Source organism: Carlito syrichta, unplaced genomic scaffold (assembly GCF_000164805.1).
Source record: "Carlito syrichta isolate Samal-C Ts95f unplaced genomic scaffold, Tarsius_syrichta-2.0.1 Scaffold313449, whole genome shotgun sequence".
NCBI lineage: Eukaryota > Metazoa > Chordata > Mammalia > Primates > Tarsiidae > Carlito > Carlito syrichta.
Window position 1 is genome coordinate 127,382 of NW_007257545.1, and position 18,909 is coordinate 146,290.

General features: G+C 35.8%; 1 protein-coding gene across 3 annotated transcripts in view; it reads left to right on the forward strand.

Moving 5' to 3' along the window:
* Positions 1-18,909, forward strand: part of RBBP6 (RB binding protein 6, ubiquitin ligase) — a 35,261-nt gene that overhangs the window by 478 nt on the left and 15,874 nt on the right. The window contains exons 2-8 of one of the 3 annotated variants that reach the window (XM_008070483.2): positions 566-746; positions 5,857-5,956; positions 8,521-8,557; positions 13,524-13,568; positions 15,656-15,744; positions 15,859-15,955; positions 16,334-16,473. In XM_008070483.2, the coding sequence (XP_008068674.1) occupies positions 581-746; positions 5,857-5,956; positions 8,521-8,557; positions 13,524-13,568; positions 15,656-15,744; positions 15,859-15,955; positions 16,334-16,473 (674 nt within the window). In that variant the 5' untranslated portion in view covers positions 566-580. Of the gene's footprint in view, positions 747-5,856; positions 5,957-8,520; positions 8,558-13,523; positions 13,569-15,655; positions 15,745-15,858; positions 15,956-16,333; positions 16,474-18,909 lie in introns of all 3 variants that reach the window. The other 2 variants (XM_021718782.1, XM_021718781.1) reach the window with 2 other exon arrangements.

The following is an 18,909-nucleotide window of genomic DNA, read 5'->3' on the forward strand; positions in this document are numbered from 1 at the left end:
GGTTTGTGTGTGGCGGGGGCCTGGGCCTGGGGAAGCTGACGCCGGTCGTCCGGAAGCCAGGAGGAGGCGTGAGGCCGCGCGTGGACTCCGGGCCTAGGCCCTCTCCCCTCAGCCTTCTCCCGGGGCCTGGGTCACCCCAATCCACGGAAAGAGAGACCAGCCGGGAGGTGCGGCCGCGCTATGGACCCCTGACCCCGTGGGGTCATCCGGACTCTAACGTGTGGACTGACCGCTACTGACTGCACCGCCTGCCCCCCGTCTCCTGCTGGCCCTTAGCATGAGCGAGGGGGACCCAGCCGGGTGACATTGTGCCCGTTGGCGGATTCTCGATTTCCCCTCCGCCCCGTCCTCGTCCTCCTCCTCCTCCCCCATGAAGTGATTCTGAGTATCAAGGGGGTTCTGGATTATTGTTTTTACGAACCCCTGCTTGTGGTTGGGGGGTATTTAATCTGAAGCCTTAGGGTCCTTCGGTGTCTTTCTGAGTGTTTTGTGTGTACATATTTTGCTCTTGAGTTTATAAATATACATATATTGAGAGTGTCCACGTCTCCTCGCTGAACCTTAGGAATCCTTTGGCACCATGTCCTGTGTGCATTATAAATTTTCCTCTAAACTCAACTATGATACCGTCACTTTTGATGGGCTCCACATCTCCCTCTGCGACTTAAAGAAGCAGATTATGGGGAGAGAGAAGCTGAAAGCTGCCGACTGCGACCTGCAGATCACCAACGCGCAGACGAAAGAAGGTAAGGGCCACATGGGCTCCGGATATTTGCTGGTTGAAGACAGATACTAATTGTGAGGTGCCTGGCTGAGGACTAACCGCCATGATGTCTCTGGGACTGTTCGTTCTGATACTTTTGACACCACTCTCATTGATAGCCAAGCGTGGCAGCAACCGGCCTTCGAGTTTAACTGGCTTACTTGATTTCTGCATACTTGGCTCGTCTGTAACAGGCTAATCCCAAAACGTGGACGTCCGATTACGTTCTTGATAATTTTTCAGTCGAGGGGAGGAAGGGGGTTGATATCCAGGTTCTTTGGGGTGCTTGCCTTATGGCATTTTTTCTAACTGGTTTTTCATCCGGAGGGGAGGAGAGCGTGTGCAAGGCTTCTTATTTGTTCAAGCAGCAATCGACATAATTCTGTTAATTTTCTAGCCTGACAACGTTTTGGAGTAAATTTTATGTCCTCCCTTTGCCCATCCCCTCATGTATTTATTTGGAGTTGCCTGTGTTGTGGAGAAGGGGTCTGAACTTTAATGTTTTTGAGGATTTAATTACGTTGGAATTGTTCTTGGAACTTGAAATGTTCTGATGTGACTACTCTTGTGTGTAAATTCCAGAATTAGTAATACGGTAATTAAGTTGTTGAACGCTTACTTCATCACATTACTCTTAAAATTTAGCAATTCAGTAAAGATCAAAAGTACTGAGTTTTTAAAAGTAGTAATCGCTAGGCTTTACATGACTGTTGATTCTAGGATATCGAAAAATAGGCTGCTGTCATAAGGGTACAAGTAAGCCACTGATTAGAATCTTTAAATTCTTTCTCCTTTTAAATAGTATTTTGTAATATTGGTTATTTAACAGTGGATAAATGTGACACGCAGTCTTTTCTGACTCTGGTTTCTTTTTCTCAGAACAGTAATGCTGATGTGTAGTTTTCAGTAGCTCGGTCTTCTATGAAGTTCTAATTAAGTTAGGGCATTTTTTGATCACTAAATTTGGCTTAAGGTGTGCCTTGAATTCTTTTAGTTGACAATGGGAGGGCCCCTTCTAGCCTGTAGTTTGGTAGGTAGAATAAATCTTGTAATGTAGAAAACCAGTTTTCCATTTACAATGAAGATATAAGTATAATTGTATTAGGGTTAAGGGACAGCAGTGATGGTGTCTCCTAACTCAAAAATAATCATTAAGCAGTTGCTCATAGGATATGTGAGGATATTTGCTTTTCTTCCTTTTTTAAAACAAGTGTCACATCCTTATGGTAATTGTAATTATATGTAATATTTCTCTACTGAAGGAGAGGACAGGTTGTCGTTCTTGAACAGCTGAGAAATAGCTTTTTGTATGTGCACAAAATCATCCTTGAAGTACAATAGTCCCATCTCACAGAATAGATGGATTTATTAGAATTTTAGGCCATCTTGATATGTAAGTATATATGAATAATAAGACAAATAAATGAAATTAAAGGATATTAAGGCCACTTAATCACCATTTACTAAGCTGGTTTCATGTTTCGCTGGAGTGTTACGCAGTTGAATCATTTTTGACTAGGCTCTGTTCATCTTTTCCACCCAACAATTTAATACAACTTGGCTAGACTGGAATAAATTATAGTTAAAAGCATCTTGTCGACAGATTTAAGCATTTGTGACTTTGTGTCATGTTTTTCCTTGTCTGATAAATATGTGATACATAATCCAAACCCTAAAAGCCAGGAAGGTGCTTTCCCCAGCTGACTTTCTTTTATATAATTATGTGAACTGCTCTTTATTGGAGAAAGCTTCGATGTTAGGTTAGTTAGGAAAAGGGAGCAGTGGGGGAGAAAACGAGTATTTTATGTAATCCTCAAATTAGGGGAGAAAAAGATACTGATAGTAGTTTGGAGGGTAGCTACTTAATTAGTTTTATGGAAACAGTATCCAGTGTCACAAGGCAGTTGAGTAAGAATGCCACTTATTTTAGCACTATTCACTGAATTGAGGGTTGCAAGATAAATATAGCTTTATAGGAATTGCCTAGGAGAGAATACTGAACAGATTGTTAGTCTCTGAATTAGTGTTTAAATTATCTAATCTATCATGGTTCTATAAAACATTCCTTACAGTTCTGGAACTCGGTCCATGTTTAGGACTCTTAAATCTTGATAAGACTAAAATGCTTGGATCAGAATTCCATGTGTTTTACACGCGAGAATTCTGCTTGTTTAGACTATATTTCAAAATGAATTCCAGATGATTTCTGTTATATATGAAAAACTTCTTTTCTGCACATTGACCTCTGAAATACAACAAAACAGCATTCGTTCTGAACTTCGTGTGGGAGATTTGGAAGCTATGAAGTATTTTTACGAGATCCTTATTCTTTTTCTGACTCTTTATTTCTCAGATTCATCTTGTCATTTCATCCATGCCTTTCATGATTTTAGTCAAAAATTACACTGTTGAGGATAAAAGGGTCTTTTGAAGCCAACAGACTACTTAAGGAGGTATTTTAAGTATGAGGATACTTTTGGGGTAGGAAATCATCATTGTAATTCAAGTATTTAAAAGCCAGCTACAGCATCCTTTTTAAAAAAATGTTAGATTCAGGGGTACACATGCATATTCGTTATATGGACATATTGTATATATGGATGGAAAGTGAGTCTAGGTGACCCTTCCCCAGATAGTGAACGTTGTGCTCCTGTAGGTAGTTTCTAAACCCTAAGCTCCCTACCCCCTTATTGGTGTCCCCAGCATCTATGATTTCCAACTTTGTGACCATTTAGCTCACACATATGAGTGGGAACATGCAGTTTTGGTTTTCTGTTTCTAAGTCAGTTTACTTAGGATGATGATCTCCAGCTCCATCCATGTTGCTGCATGATTTCATTCTTTTTTTTTTTTTAATAAACAGCATTTCTTCATTTCACATACTTTAATTTCAGAAGAAAATAAACCAAAAAACCACGACACACAATATCCAATCTTGTCAGGGAAGGGATGAGGCCCTTGTTTCCTGCCTTAGACCAGGAGAAAGAACATTAGATAGCAGGAACCAGGTGGGACAGGGTCACTCAAGACTGCTGTGGGAGCCACAGGGAGGTTTCATTCTTCTTTATGGCTTCTACAACATCTGTTAAGGGGCACTGGCACCGACTTTTAGTTTGAAACAGTACTGTGCTGATCAAATTAGTAAGCTGTCCAAAGCTATTGTGAGTGCATTTGAGAGTTGTAGGCATATCCAGAAACTTCCTGTCAGGTGTTTAACACTAAGTTTTGTTTCGAGAATGAACTTTTAAAAAAAATCCCTCGACACCCCTGCTCTCACCTTTTCTGATTCAGAGCTTGCTTGGCATTTGGGACTATTGTGAACTATCCAAGATGATGTTTATAGTCTTAATATTGGCATGCCTAAATCTAGGAAATTACATCACTCTAATTGAATACCTGTGAGATACAGCCTACTACTTGAAATATACTGAAAAGAACCCTTGTCTGAACAGTTTAGTTTATAGCAGGAAATACTAATAGCATTATGACTAAAAATAATGAGGAGGATAATATATTAAAAATCCTAAAATGCCTACATATGTGATACACTTGAAATAGTTGTAAGAACAGAGGTAGTCAGCCACTTTATGCTGAGTAACTTAAGGAAACTTAATGACATTAAGAGTGATATCCTACTGTCTGGTTGTGTGATAAGGGGGATGGTACATTTTAGGTCTTCTAGTAGTCAGTTTTCTTTTACAAATTTCTTCCTTAGCAAATCTTTTTACTTTTGTTAAAATCCAGTTTCTTAATTTCTTTCTTATTTATTATAAATAATAGACAATCCGAGGAATATAAAAACATTCTCCCTCTTGGCTGTCTCAGAAAGTGACATCCCTGTTTATCCAGTGGCTAAAGCCAAGAATTCCTCTGATCTGATTCCCCTTTCTCCCCCAATATTCAGTCCATCAGTAAACCTTGTCAAGCCTACCTCAAAACATTCTATGTTCATTCATCGACTATTAGTATGTTGTCACATACTAACACAAGCATCATTATCTCTACCTTGATTATTTAGCAGCCACCTTTTTAGTCACCCTGTTTCTGCTTTTGTCCCCCTACATTTAATTTTCCACTGAGAAGTTGGAGTAGAGCTGGGCTCGGTGGCTCAGCCTGTAATCCCACACTTTGGGAGACTGAGGTGAGTGGATTGCCTGAGCCCATGGGTTCGAGACCCACCTGGGCAACTTGGCAAGACCTCATCTCTATAATAAATTAAAAAATTAGCCAGGCGTGGTAGCGCGCGCCTGTAGTTCCAGCTACTTGGAAGGCTGAGGTGGAAGGATCGACAGAGTGAGACTCCAACTCAAAAAAAAAAAAAAAAAAAAAAGAAGTTGGAGTAATCTTTTCTCTTTAATATAAATTAAATCATTATCACTGTGCTTAAAATCCTTCAATGACTTCCTGTTTTACTTAGAAACAAAATATAATCAGCGTACCTTTCTACCTGCATTTCATGTCATTCTTTTGTTTTTCTTTGGTTCTTTAAGCATTTTTGTTTGGTTTTTCCTCTGCTTGAAATAGTCCTTATCATCACACCCCATCTGCATATCTGGCTGCATATCTTAGTCTTTTAAGTATCCTGTGTAAGTTCCTCAGGGTTTTCTTTGAAATTACCATTCTAGCCACAGTTGCATTTCACCATTCATTCTTTATTAGAAAACCCTTTTCTCTTTATTCATAATATGTTATAATTTAAGCTTCATGAAAGCAGGGATCATAATACTTAATTCATATTTAGAGGCTAGGAGAACAGAATATCTTCATTCTAAGTAACAGCTTTTTCTCATAGTTCACATACTCAGCATTCTGGCTAAACTAGAGAATGGCAGGCTTGCTAATAAGATTTGGAGTTCAACAGAAGTAGAGGTGCTAAAGTCAGGAACCTGCTGGCAGTCTTTGGTGTACCTTGAAGAGAAGCCCTGTTACGGATATTTCTTCTGACAGTGTAGGTAATCTAGATGCAAGGAGCATATAGTTATTCTCTTTTGTGTTTAAGTTCATTTCAACCATTTGGTTGAAGTTTTCTAATTCTCAGATACTTAGCCATAATTCCCAAAGAGAAATTCAACTCTTTATCTTTTTATTGACAGAATATACTGATGATAATGCTCTAATTCCTAAAAATTCATCTGTAATTGTTAGAAGAATTCCTATTGGAGGTGTTAAATCTACAAGCAAGACATATGTTATGTAAGTATCAAATCTTATGTATTTGTCAAAATAGACTTTTAATTTTTTAAAAATTATGAGAACAAGTGTTTCTTAGAACGTAACTCATTACTTTGACCTTAATGAATTTATCTTAAGCCTCAAAACTATGAGGAGAGGATTTTGTTTGTTTTTTTCTGATTTCTTTCCCCAGTTAAATTGACTTGACCTGTAGTTAGAAGTAAGAGCTATTAGGAAAAATTTTTGCTCCATATGGGCAGTATTTACGACAAGAAAGTGATACTAAGTGAATAAATGTTTCTGTACCCTTCTTTGGTTTCAATTTGCCTACTTTTTTTCCCTTGGTCCTGTTTTCTTCACAAAAAATTAGTGTCGTAGAGACACCAAGAATATTCAGTGATGCTAACATTTGCTCCTTATCAATGAGTGCCTTTGGTTGGGAGGCCATAACGTATATTGGATTTATGGACATAGACACTTGAGTTAGATTTAGGTATGACACCATTTACTGCTTCTTACCCATTGTGTGACTTTGGATATGTTGCCCAAAGTCTTTATGTCTCAGGTTCCTCAAAAATAAAATAGTGATGTGGGTACTTAACTCATAGAGTGTTATAAGAATTAAATAAACAATGTCTGGCACATGGTAAATGCCCATTATTGGAGTAGGAGCACAGAAATCTATCAACTAGTATAGAGCTTATATTCACTAAAGGGACAGGATTAAAACTTTATATCCTTTAGCTTTCTCTGCTTTCCGACAATTTTAGTAGTAATAGAACTATAATATGTGAAAAGAGCAGCAACTTGGACTGTTTAAAGGGTAGTGATTTTTACCTAGAAATTAGGTCGCTTTGCTTGAAATTTTGGCAAATTCTGCTTTGGGTCAATGAAATATTTTAGAATTTACCAGTCCTAGGAAGTGGAATGTGTTCTTGTAATTGAGGCAAAATAAAATTATTTCTTGAATCTTTACCTCATATGGGCAAATATTCATTCTAAGATTTTATTCATTAGTTTGTTGTAAAGTTAACATTCCATATTTTACATTTGGAGGTCTTTGTGTATAATATCTTCTGTGTAGTAACAGTTTTTTAAAACTGAATACTTTTTGTGGTAATTTCCAAGTGAACTTAGTGGTATGTGTTTTGACTTTAAGTGTAGATTTTAGGGAGAATTAATTCTTAGAATCTAATGTGAAATTGCACTTTAATTTACGAAGTGATTTTTTTTTAAGCAGCAAGCATTTGATTTTTGTAAAATTTTTTTGATATTCAGAAACTCTGAGGATAGAATTATTTTAAGTACATGACAGAATAAATTACCTCTTACACAGACTTCCATATTAATTCACAATACATAGGATTTTGTTTGTAATAAATTTGCCTCAAAAAATACCTGAGCCAGCTGAGCAAATACTAGAACATGAAAGCTCATTTTTTTTATCTCCACTTTCAAATCATGCACAAACCTAGAAACTCCTTTCAGATGCTTTATAACATTTCTCTGTAGTCAAGATACCATAACTTAAATTAAGCATTTAAAGGCAATACTTAGCAACTCATCCCCTGTCCCCTTTCCTGTGTAGACGAAAGAAATTTCTTTTGGGGGCTTATTTGTATGTTCTTTTAAACATCAAATTGTTCGATTCTGCATAGCCATCTAACTCGGTTCTTTTTTTTTTTGAGTTGGAGTCTCACTCTGTCGCCCAGACTGGAGCCCAGACTAGAGTGCAGTGGCATGCTCCCGGCCACTGCAGCCTCGACCTACTGGGCTCCAGCGATCCTTCCACCTCAGCCTTCCAAGTAGCTGGAACTACAGGCGTGCGCTACCATGCCCAGCTAATTTTTTTGATTTACTGTAGAGATGAGGTCTCGCCAAGTTGCCCAGGCGGGTCTCGAACCTGCGGGCTCAGGCAACTCACTCGCCTCGGCCTCCCAAGTCGCAGGGGGTTACAGGCTGAACCACTGAGCCCGGCTAACTCAATTCTTTTAACTAAAATTCTGTCAGATGATATTGTAATTTTCTAGAATTAGAATTCTTGTTCCTTTTTTGTTTATTGTTTTTTGAGACATATAAAAAATGAAAACAACTATCTATCAACCCATCTTTCCAGATTTGAATATTAATTTTGGAGCACAAGGATCCAAATTTATAAACGTTGACTACAGTGATCTTGCTTTAAGAAAATCTAATGTGTAAAAATTTACATTTGGAGCTATTCAGAAACTGAGGGATAATATAGTTTAGTTTTACAATCTATTAAGGACGATAAACCGTGGAGTTTCTAAACATAATAAAATTCCCATACTGCCTTTCAGAAAACATTGTAAGTGGCAAGGTATGCCTATTTTAGATTTTCTAGTATGATTTATTTTTTTTTTTAAACCATAACTATCTTAAACTGTTGAAAGGTGATGAAGATTAATCAAAGTAGTTTTATTCATTCAGAATGGACTATTATAAAGTCTTTGTACCAAAGGAAAATTGTGTTCCTAAAAATGTGTGATTGATGTGTTAAAATTTATTAGCACAAAAATTCATAAATAGCTAATGTTTGCTTTTGTTTTTATTTTGTTTTTTAGAAGTCGAACTGAACCAGTGATGGCAACTACAAAAGCAGTATGTAAAAACACAATCTCACACTTTTTCTACACATTGCTTTTACCTTTATAATGTAGCTGTGAAGTAAATCATTTTAGAACATAATATCCAACTGATCATAGTACATATTGTAAATAAAATGTATTTGGATGACAGCTCAGTTGAATATGGATATATGTAGCATCATTTGCACACTTATTTTGTAGAAATGGGTAATTTGTGCCCATAACACTGTTTCATATTAAATATGGTAGCATTCTCCCTGTATGACACTGTGTTGTACAGTTAATGTATGATACTTTTTAGATCGTTCAGGTTTTACACTAATGAACATGATGACATGTTCTACATCTGTCTGTCTATAGTTAGTATTTTGTATGTATGTACAGGCTGTTGTGTGCTTTTTGTTTCTTGCAATAAAAAAATGTTTGAAGTGTATATTTTGCCATTTTCACGTTGTATCACTTAGTTTATGTTAGTTTTTTTTTTTTTCCTGCCTGATTGATGGCTTTCAGAAATGCATTAGCAACATGCAAAGTTTATGGTAAAGTTTGATGCTTTCTCCAAGTTCAAACACATCATAGAAAAGAGCTTGCCAGAGACCACTGATGCAGCTTTATTAAGTCTTGCTTTATGTGGCAGTTTTGAGCTCCTATCCTTTGTTTAGCACTGTACTATAAAGCAAAATCTGAAATTGGGTCCCCATGAGTATATAAATGTCTCAATGATTTTGATGATTTTTATACAAATTGGGTACATTGTTTTCAGAGCTTAATATGAGATCTTCCACTTCTATCTAGTTAGCTCAGATGTCCAAATTAAGATCTTTCCCCCTTTCTCATAAGATACTAAAATGCTACATGAATTATAGGCTTATAGCTTCTCAAAGGTTATTCTCCTTAACCAGGATAACATCTTAATTTTTGTAATCACAGATAAACTTTGTGACACCATTTTAACTTTGAACTCTTAAGTAAAAAGTAGTATTCTTAAGTTGGGGTGAAACAGGTCTGTCATAATTGGGTTCTGTAAACTTGATGGTTCTCTAACCATTTTACTGCTCAGGCTTGATATTGTACACAATGCAAGATGTCTGAAATATTCATTTAGAATTCAAAGGTATTACTTGCTATTTCACCTTATTCTAAGTATTATTGATCTTTGTTATGAGGCATTTCAGTAACCTTGGATAATTAGATCTTAAAACATAACATAGAATATCTGAACTTGGGACTTGTTCTCTAGAGTATATGGCTTTTAGTTCTCAAGAAACTAAATATGCTGATTCAAAGATCAAAATTTAGTGTTTTGGGTTCCCCCCCTTTTTCAATACAGGGTTTTTTTTGTTTTTTTTTCCCAAGCGTAATGCTGTAAAAACTGTCCAAGCTTCTGTTTTGCTGGTGATTGGTTTAAAAATGAGTTTTATGTATCCAAATGCTAGCACAAATTAGAATGACTATCCTGGTGACTGTAGTAGTTAATGTAACACATTTTGTATAAAGTACAGTTTATATAGTATTTAAACTAATTCAGATGAAGTTTTATTTCTTGAAAATTTATTTCCTTTTTGTTTATTAGCATGTGTATAAACACAAATCACATGTTCATAAATAAAGTTAACATTCTTTTAGCCTTGTGTGTTCCCTGGCATGTCTGTATTATATTTATAAGAAGCAGTTCATTTTAAGTTTATTTAGGTTTATCTTTTTTCTTTTTTTAAATACTTTAAAAGTGGCTTTAATTTTTAGGTTAGAATTATCTAAAATGAAGACATTAGATATCTTGTTATCCCCATCATTTCTTTGCTTGGGATACATTTACTGACATTTAGGATGAGAGAATATATTCATCAAGCATAATTAGTGTCCATCTTAGCAGACTTAAGAATCAAATGGATCGTACACATTTACAAAAGCAAAGGAAATAGAGGCACTAGGCCAAACTTTTAAATTCTGGTTAGTAGAAGGAAATGAATACTTTTTTCGCAATTTAAGCCAGCTGTAATCAAGGATGGCTATTTCCATATTTGTTAGCCTTGCTTTTAGTCATCCTTCCATATCGCTACTCTAAAACTGGATGTTCTTGGTAATTAAACATCAGAATTATATTTTGATGTCAGTCAAGTATAATTGACATAAAAGATTTCAGATCCTTGCTCCCAGAAACATGATCCCTAATTAGATGCAGAGAGACGGGTAATTTTGATGACAGTCTACATCAGTCAATTTTGTGAAGACTTTTTTTAACATGTCAGAGTTTTTATTCTGAGTCAGAGTCTCACTCTTTCACTAAAGCTGGAGTACAGCTGAACTGGACTCAGGCGATCCTTCCACCTCAGCCTCCCAAGTAATAGACTATAAGCATGTGCCACCACAACCGGTTAATTTTTTTTTTTTTAAATAGACACAAGTTCTCACTGTATTGCCTACGCTAGTCTCAAAACTCCCCAGCTCAAGCAATCCTCCCACCTTGGCCTCCCAAAGTGTTGGGATTTGTAGACCTGAGCCACTGTGCCCAACTGAGAATTTTTTACCTTTACCATCAAGAAGCAATATTTTTATTGATGTTTAGTACATTAAAATTTTTAGTCATTTTAAAACTATTTGTCAATATTTTTACTCGTTTCTTAACACCTTACTATATGTAGAGAGAAGAATTGGATGCTTTTCTAAATTTGAGGTAAATTTGACCTCTTTGTGGAGTATAAAATAGGGGCAATCAGGATTATTTGGGGGAAAAAGTGACTTAGGTGTAATTGCATATTTGAAACCACTTTAAACTCAGTAAATGTACAGTACTAATAAGTTGTAAGAAAGCTAAAAAGAAAGTTCAGTGTAGAAACAAAAAGCTTTATTTTAAGTGTCAGGAATGGAAGATTGTATTCATTATTTTTTGAGACAGGGTCCTGCTCTGTCATCCAGACTGGAGTGAGTTCCTCCCACCTTGGCCTCCCAAAGTGCTGAGGTTGCAGGTGTGGGTCACAGTGCCTGGCCTGAAAGAATTTTTTTTGTTTTTGAATTCCAGTGGTAAGAAAGTTAGTATAATTGATTGCTTTCTTCTTAAAAAAAAAAAAACTATCAGTATTTGTATTCTAGATAGTAATGAGCTGTTTTTAAAGGCTGTTAATTTGTTTCATTGATTAGAAACACAGTGTAGATGATGATTGACAGCAGTTTGTTTAGTTCTTGTTACTTAACATTCAAATAAACTTTGGTTGGTGTAAAATGTAACCCTCTTTAAAATAGACTGAGTAGGTCAGAGTTTATTTTGGATAAAAAGAATATTTTTGTATTATCTTTTCTACTTACCGTTGTGAGTTTAGCTCTTAAAGGAAAAGAAAACTTCAAAACTGGGCAAGAATGAGAACCTGTTGTCAAATTATGTGGTTATGCAGTGATGCATTAGGAATGTGGTATAAGTGCATTATGAACTCTTTACAATTCCTCAGTGTGGAGCAAAGAACCTTTTGTGTGAATAAACATCCCAGTAATAATATCCATCGAAATAGCTTTTAAAACCTAAGATATCTGTGAGATATAACTCATATTTAGCCAACATTATTATTATTATTTTTTTTAACATTTATTGAATCTTTACTGTGGTGGGCTTTGTTTACGAACTTCATATTAAGACTGGTTACATTTCTGTTTGGGGTTTTAAGTCATGCTATTTTCATTTTAATATCCTTAGTTCTTTGGGATACTTGAAAAGTACCTGATGAAGACCTTTTTTTCTTTGATCCTGACATCTTGTTAAATTTTTCTCCATTTTAAGCCAAAGTTCTTACACAACATGTTGAATAAGCAAACCACTTACTATATAGGAAGTTGCAGAGAAATCATATCTTCAGGGTTACTTGCTAAAGATATGTATACATATAATACATGCTTTTAAAAAAAGCATTAAAATCACTTTATGTTATCAAATAATGAAAAAATTTTAATGTTGTATTTTTTAGATACATTTTTTAAAGCCCTCATTCATATCCTTTATATATGCATACTCTGGTTAAATTAACTTTGTTCAAATGTTAGGGTCCATCATAATATTTGAAAACTCTGTTTGCCCTTTCCCCAGAGTGCCTTGTTTTCCCTTTTTTTGACTTGACACTTTGCCCTGATAAAGCTATGATTTCTGCTGGGCTCCATGGCTCAGCCTGTAACCCCCCTCTTTGGGAGACTGAGGTGAGGGGATTGCCTGAGCTCGCGGGTTCGAGACCCACCTGAGCAACTTGGCGAGACCTCATCTCTACAATAAAATTAAAAAATCAGCCGGGCATGGTAGTACGTGCCTGTAATTCTGGCTACTCGGAAGGCTGAGGTGGAAGGATCGCCGGAGCCCAGCAGGTCGAGGCTGCAGTGACCGAGGGCAGCCACTGCACTCCAGTCTGGGTGACAGAGTGAGACTCCAACTCAAAAAAAAAAACACTAATTTCTTTGGCAAAAAGCTCTTTGCATGAGAGAATAAACAAACTTACTCAGACTAAGTAGTACATGCTCAAAAGAAAAAAAAGCAGCAATTATATGGGAGCTGTTATTTATTAGAGCAATTATTCGAGCCATTGAGAAACTGTGTTTTTACAGTGTTGTATGGTAGCATTGAAGAAAACTTAGATTTCTTATTCTCTCTTCCAGTGTACGTTGTCTTGAGCATTATCAAATTTAGAGACCATTGAGAGACCTGGAACTCTTAACGTTTAGTCACCATTCTGAACAGATTTTCTGTGCGATATACTTTTCTTTTCCCCATTTTTTCATTGTGAGTTCTTCCCATCTCCTAACTGATAGCCTTTATAACTGTGTGAAATATGTGGAGAAGGATGAATTAGATTGAATTACACTTTCAGGCTTAAAAACAATAACTTTCTTTATAAAACTAAGAAAATGCCCAATATTTGAACATTAAGTGTCATTAGGGACTAAATGATCACTTTAAGATGTTTTCAGTTTGGAACTTGAATGTGTGTTTAATTTTTTATGAACAGATTGATGACTCTTCTGCGTCTATTTCTCTGGCCCAGCTTACAAAGGTATATATATATATATTCTTGAAAATATAAGTCTTTTTCTAACATCGTACTTTTTTTTTAAAATGTGGAACAGTTTTTTAAGACAGGTCTGGGGGAGGAAATATTTTGCAAAAGCTTTGTACATTTTATTTTATTACTATCCTGTAAAGAGTAGTTGCTGTTTTGAGAAGATAGGGGAGTACTTTGTCAGCCTCAGCATAATCTTGGAGTATTGTTCATCTTCAAGACAGAAGAAACACATGAAGCCACACTTAATCATTTTTCCCTCATATATTTTGTTTAATTATACATTGGAAACTAACAAGGTTCTGGAGGAATTTCCTGGTTTTGGCTGTAAATTATGGACTTTTTTTTAAAGCAGCCAAAACAGAAGATTTCCTTTACACGGACGATTGCATGGTTATTTCTTGAATTGATCCCACGAAGATCGATATTATAAATGTGATACAGTTGTTTCTTTATGCTATAGACTTGTAGTCTGTCTGCATTAGAAAAAGTTTTAAACAACCTAATTTGTTTGAACACAGACTACATGAATTGTGTAAGTGTATAAAGCTGTTTGCAGGAATATACCACTGTGTATGTTTGGCAGAGGGACAAACTGTTAACCTCTTGAAATCATTGTATATACCATGTTTTGCGATAAGATTGCTTGCATTTTCTGCTCAACAGTGTGTATCTTTTGTTTGGGAAAGCACTAGTGATGGTTTACTTTTTAAAAAATATATTTAGTTTGCAAATTGTGCCTTAAAAAAAAAAAAAAGGAATAGGCAGACTTTTAAGGGCCAAGAAGGAAGTTGTCCGGTTTTCTAAAAATCCTTTTTTTCCCTGCTGTCAGAAATGTTAAACCAAATTTAGCAACCAAGATTAATGAAAAGATGGGTTTTCCATTAGTGCTGTCCCTATTTTGTCCTTGGCTATGTTATAGGTTGTGTCCTCTCCCCCTAGAATGTATCCCCAAAAAATGTCCTAGTAACAAATTGCTTTTTGAGCTCCTGTTCTGGGAAAACTAAGCATTAAAGTTGATGATTTCTAAAACATAAAGTGGACTAAAACCATCCTATTTTATAATTTTCTAATGCAAAATGGTTTAGCATAGAGTTAACATCTTTAGCAGTTTATAGTTTACTGTTTTTATTCTTATGTACTGTAAGGACCATATTTGAGTTTTGGTCTATTCCTACCATTGTTTCTTTGCGGGGAGAAGTTGGGGAGGTTTGGGTTTGGTTTTTTTTGTTGTTTTTTTTTTTTTTAACTACAGGTATTTGTAAAATAATGTTTGGGTTCAAACAAATTAGTTGTTAAACATCTGTAATCCAGTTTTCTGTAAATGTTGCTGTTGTTCTAAGCTCTGTTAATGTTAAGCATTCTTTGTATATAAAATTACAATAAAGTGTTAAAACTGGTTGCTTGTTTTGTGGATGAATGTAAAGACAAAACCCAATGAATGGTTGATATGAGTGCTAGATGCTTGAAGATTCAAATTATTAGAAATCACTCCCTTAGACCCTGCTTATATCTAGACTATTGTATATAATACCTTAAAGGTGACATTCATAAGAATCATCTGGAGAGTTGAATTTAAAATTATGAATGCTCAATGCACATCCTTTGCACTTAATTTGAAACTGACACCACTACTTAAAGAGCCTTCTGACCTAAAATATCTGCTGTATAATGTTTAATCATTCTGCACCCCTCCCTACCTCCAAGTTGTAGGTATAAATTATAGTCTTAATGTTCTGACACTTGAATTATTTTTAAGATTTAAAAACATCAAGTGTTTCTCTTCTAACTTAATCTCAGTATTTAACTCTTAGAGGAGTAGTATGCAAATCCTGATGTAAGGTACAAACAGGGTCTAAGGTTTGAGTGCTCCCAGAAAGACTCTTCAGCCTTGCAGACACCCAAACATGTAATGACCTAAGGAATTCCAGTGCCTCTTCCAGGTTATACATGTAAATAAAAGCTATTTTTATGCAAGGTTAGTTAGATACTGCTCTTTACAGGATGAGTGGTGTTGTCTTTGGCTGTGTGGTCTTAAATGTGTTTCTAATGTGTGTGTCAAATAATTACCTGTTAAACAGACTGCCAATCTGGCTGAAGCCAATGCTTCTGAAGAAGATAAAATTAAAGCAATGATGTCGCAATCTGGCCATGAATACGACCCAATCAAGTAAGTTTATGAATATCTTATACTAATAGGAACTTTTGGGGTGGGTTTCCCCCCAATCAAAAGTATTATTTTTTTAAAAGTCCCTGTATACATGTAATTTTTTTTCCCTTTTAGTTACATGAAGAAACCTCTAGGTCCACCACCTCCATCTTATACCTGTTTCCGTTGTGGTAAACCTGGCCATTATATTAAGAATTGCCCAACTAATGGGGTAAGTCCAAAGCAGAAACTATAGTACATCTTATATTATGTCTTAGTCATATTATTTTTCTTGGTTAATATTGATTTCTCAATTACAAATGGCAAACGAGCATGGTTTCTGGAGCCAAATTTGCCAGGCTTCAAATCTTGGTCCTGCCACTTAACTGAGTAAACTTGGGCAAGTTGCTTTATCTCTCTAAGCTTATTTTTTCTTCTCTATGGAGATAATAGTACTTATACTTTACATTACCATTGTGAGGGTTAAATGAGATCTTATATGCGAAGTACTACAAATAATAGCACTGTATACTATGTTAACTAATTTATTAAGTAAAGGTAACTGCTTTTTTTCTTCTTCCTGTCTCCTCTTCCTTTTTCATCTGGATAGGATAAAAACTTTGAATCTGGTCCTAGGATTAAAAAGAGCACTGGAATTCCCAGAAGTTTCATGATGGAAGTAAAAGATCCTAACATGAAAGGTGCAATGCTTACCAACACTGGAAAATATGCAATACCAACTATAGATGCGTAAGTATGACTTGTGGAGACTACAGTCAGTCCCAGAGTATAGTGTTAATCTTGGGCTTGGCTATTTGGATTCCTTGAGAACTTTGTATACCAAGATCATTAATCTCTACATGTTGCTTCTCCATGCGGCTGCAGTCTGCTCCATTTAAAGCAAATTTAAAATGGATTTGGGGATTTTGTTATCAGTGAGTGCCACTTCCCTTGTAGTCTTCTAATTTTTTCTTTTTCTGTCATTCCCTGCTTTCTTCCTCATTCACATACATACTCCCACATAATCTTATTATATATGCTACTTGCAATTTTAAAGTGAACAAAACAGAGATTGTAATCGTGAAAGTTCTGTAAGATGTTAGCACTGTATATTATGTTAACTAATTTAAGTGCCAAGCATAAATGAAATACTGAAGTATCTTGAGTCAATCTGGATATACCCTGTTAGTCTTAAGATTCTAAAGGAGCCCGGGCTCGGTGGCTCAGCCTGTAATCCCAGCACTTTGGGAGGCCAAGGCAAGTAGATTGCCTGGGCCCATGGGTTCAAGACCCACCCAGGCAACTTGGCGAGCCCTTGTCTCTACAATAAATTGAAAACTAGCTGAGCGTGGTAGTGCACACCTGTAGTTCCAGCTACTTGGAAGACTGAGGCAGAAGGATCGCCGAAGCCCAGCAGGTGAGGCTGCGGTGCCTGGAGCATGCCACTGCACTCCAGTCTGGATGACAGAGTGAGACTCCAACTCAAAAAAATAAAAGATTCTAAAGGAGAGTTTATTTTATAAACCCATTAGTTTAGATCAGTGATAGCTTTTTAAAACACCTTACTGCTTATTTTTAATGCATATTCAGATTTCATTTTATGAGCCAGTTTTTAGTGAAACGGAAAGACATGAAAATTCAGTGACATGGTTCAATTAGATAACTTCCCATTTTATCTGCTTTTAGTTACTATCTTTTTTTGACTATCATCAACAGTTGTGAATTCACATAATATACAACACAGTGTTAAGTGTTCCTTTGGAGTGTGGATCTCTAACTGTTGTGTATAAGAGTCCTACAAAAGTATGTTAAAACTAGATTCTAGTCAGATAGAGTGACCTTGGGCACACACAAAAATCTGGGTGCTCTGTCCCCCACCCCCTAGTTTTTTATTTAGTGGTTATATGATAAGAGCCTGATTCTGTATTTTTAGCAGACTGTCTGGGAGATTATGAAGTTAAGGAATCCTCAGGACATGTTTTGAGAAAGATCAATTTAGAGAATATGTGTTCATAGTCTCAGAAACAAAAAATTTAAAACTGTGTCTAAGAACACAGTTATCCTCAGCTTCATGATATAAATATTACCAAAGTATAGTATAGTGAGCAGGTGGAGATAATGAAAAGAACTGTACTATAGAATGATATTGAAAAGAGTTAGTGTCAAAAAGAATGTATACTTCAGTAAATACAATGTTTTAGTTCACAGATAAGAATGTTTCCCTAAACTCTCAACCCTGCTCACTTCCTCAACTTCACCCCCATCTATTTTTTATTAGTCACCATCCTGTGTTTTTGTGGTTCATCTTAGAGCAGTCTGTTGTTATGCTGTTTCTAATTCAGAGACATTTCATGGATGTTTCCAAACAACTCTAGGTTAAAATTGATGATTTTTACATACACAATTTAAGAGCAGACCGCTTCATCTATATTCTATAAAAAATTTAAAGAATAGAAATTTGTGTTGAAAAAGATAATATTATCTGTGAACCCTAACTAATAATTAACTTCATTGCTTTTGAATGCTGAAATGCAAAAGCCCATTTGTGCCAGACACACAGCAAATACTGGGGAAAGATGGGAATCCAAATATTTTAAATGAAACTTTCACCCTCTCCACTAACACCACTGATAAGCAACTCAGACTCTTCTTCTGTTTCTTTTTCTATCCTCTGTTTTCCTCTTTTTTTCTTTTTTTTTTTTTTTCTCTCTCTTTTGGGCAGTGGGAGACTCCTCTTTCACAAATTGGGAACAATGGGGCATAAGCAAATTGATACTTATTTCTGGAATCGTGGTGATGTCTATGGAGCAGCTGCAACACAAATAACACACCTAAGGTACCCTACTCCGTACAGCTGAGATTATTTCATTTTCAGCATTGAAATAAACACACTCTGTTCCTAAATGAAATAGAAAGGCTTTCTCTAGGAATTCCTCTGTTTTGCAAATATACCTGATTACAGAGAAGATAGGGGTGTGGAAGCAGTGGTGACAAGATTGAGAACAGCTTTTTTTTTGGTTTTTTGTTTGCCTGTTTTTTAATACTATATTTAATACCCAATATTTCTGCAAAATTCATTTCTGCCAAAAATTAGGCTTACAGTGTCCAATGAGGTGTTACTTCATGTTTTTTGTAACACACGTTTTGATTTTTTAAGTCATTAGTAACTCTTAATCAACTAAATAG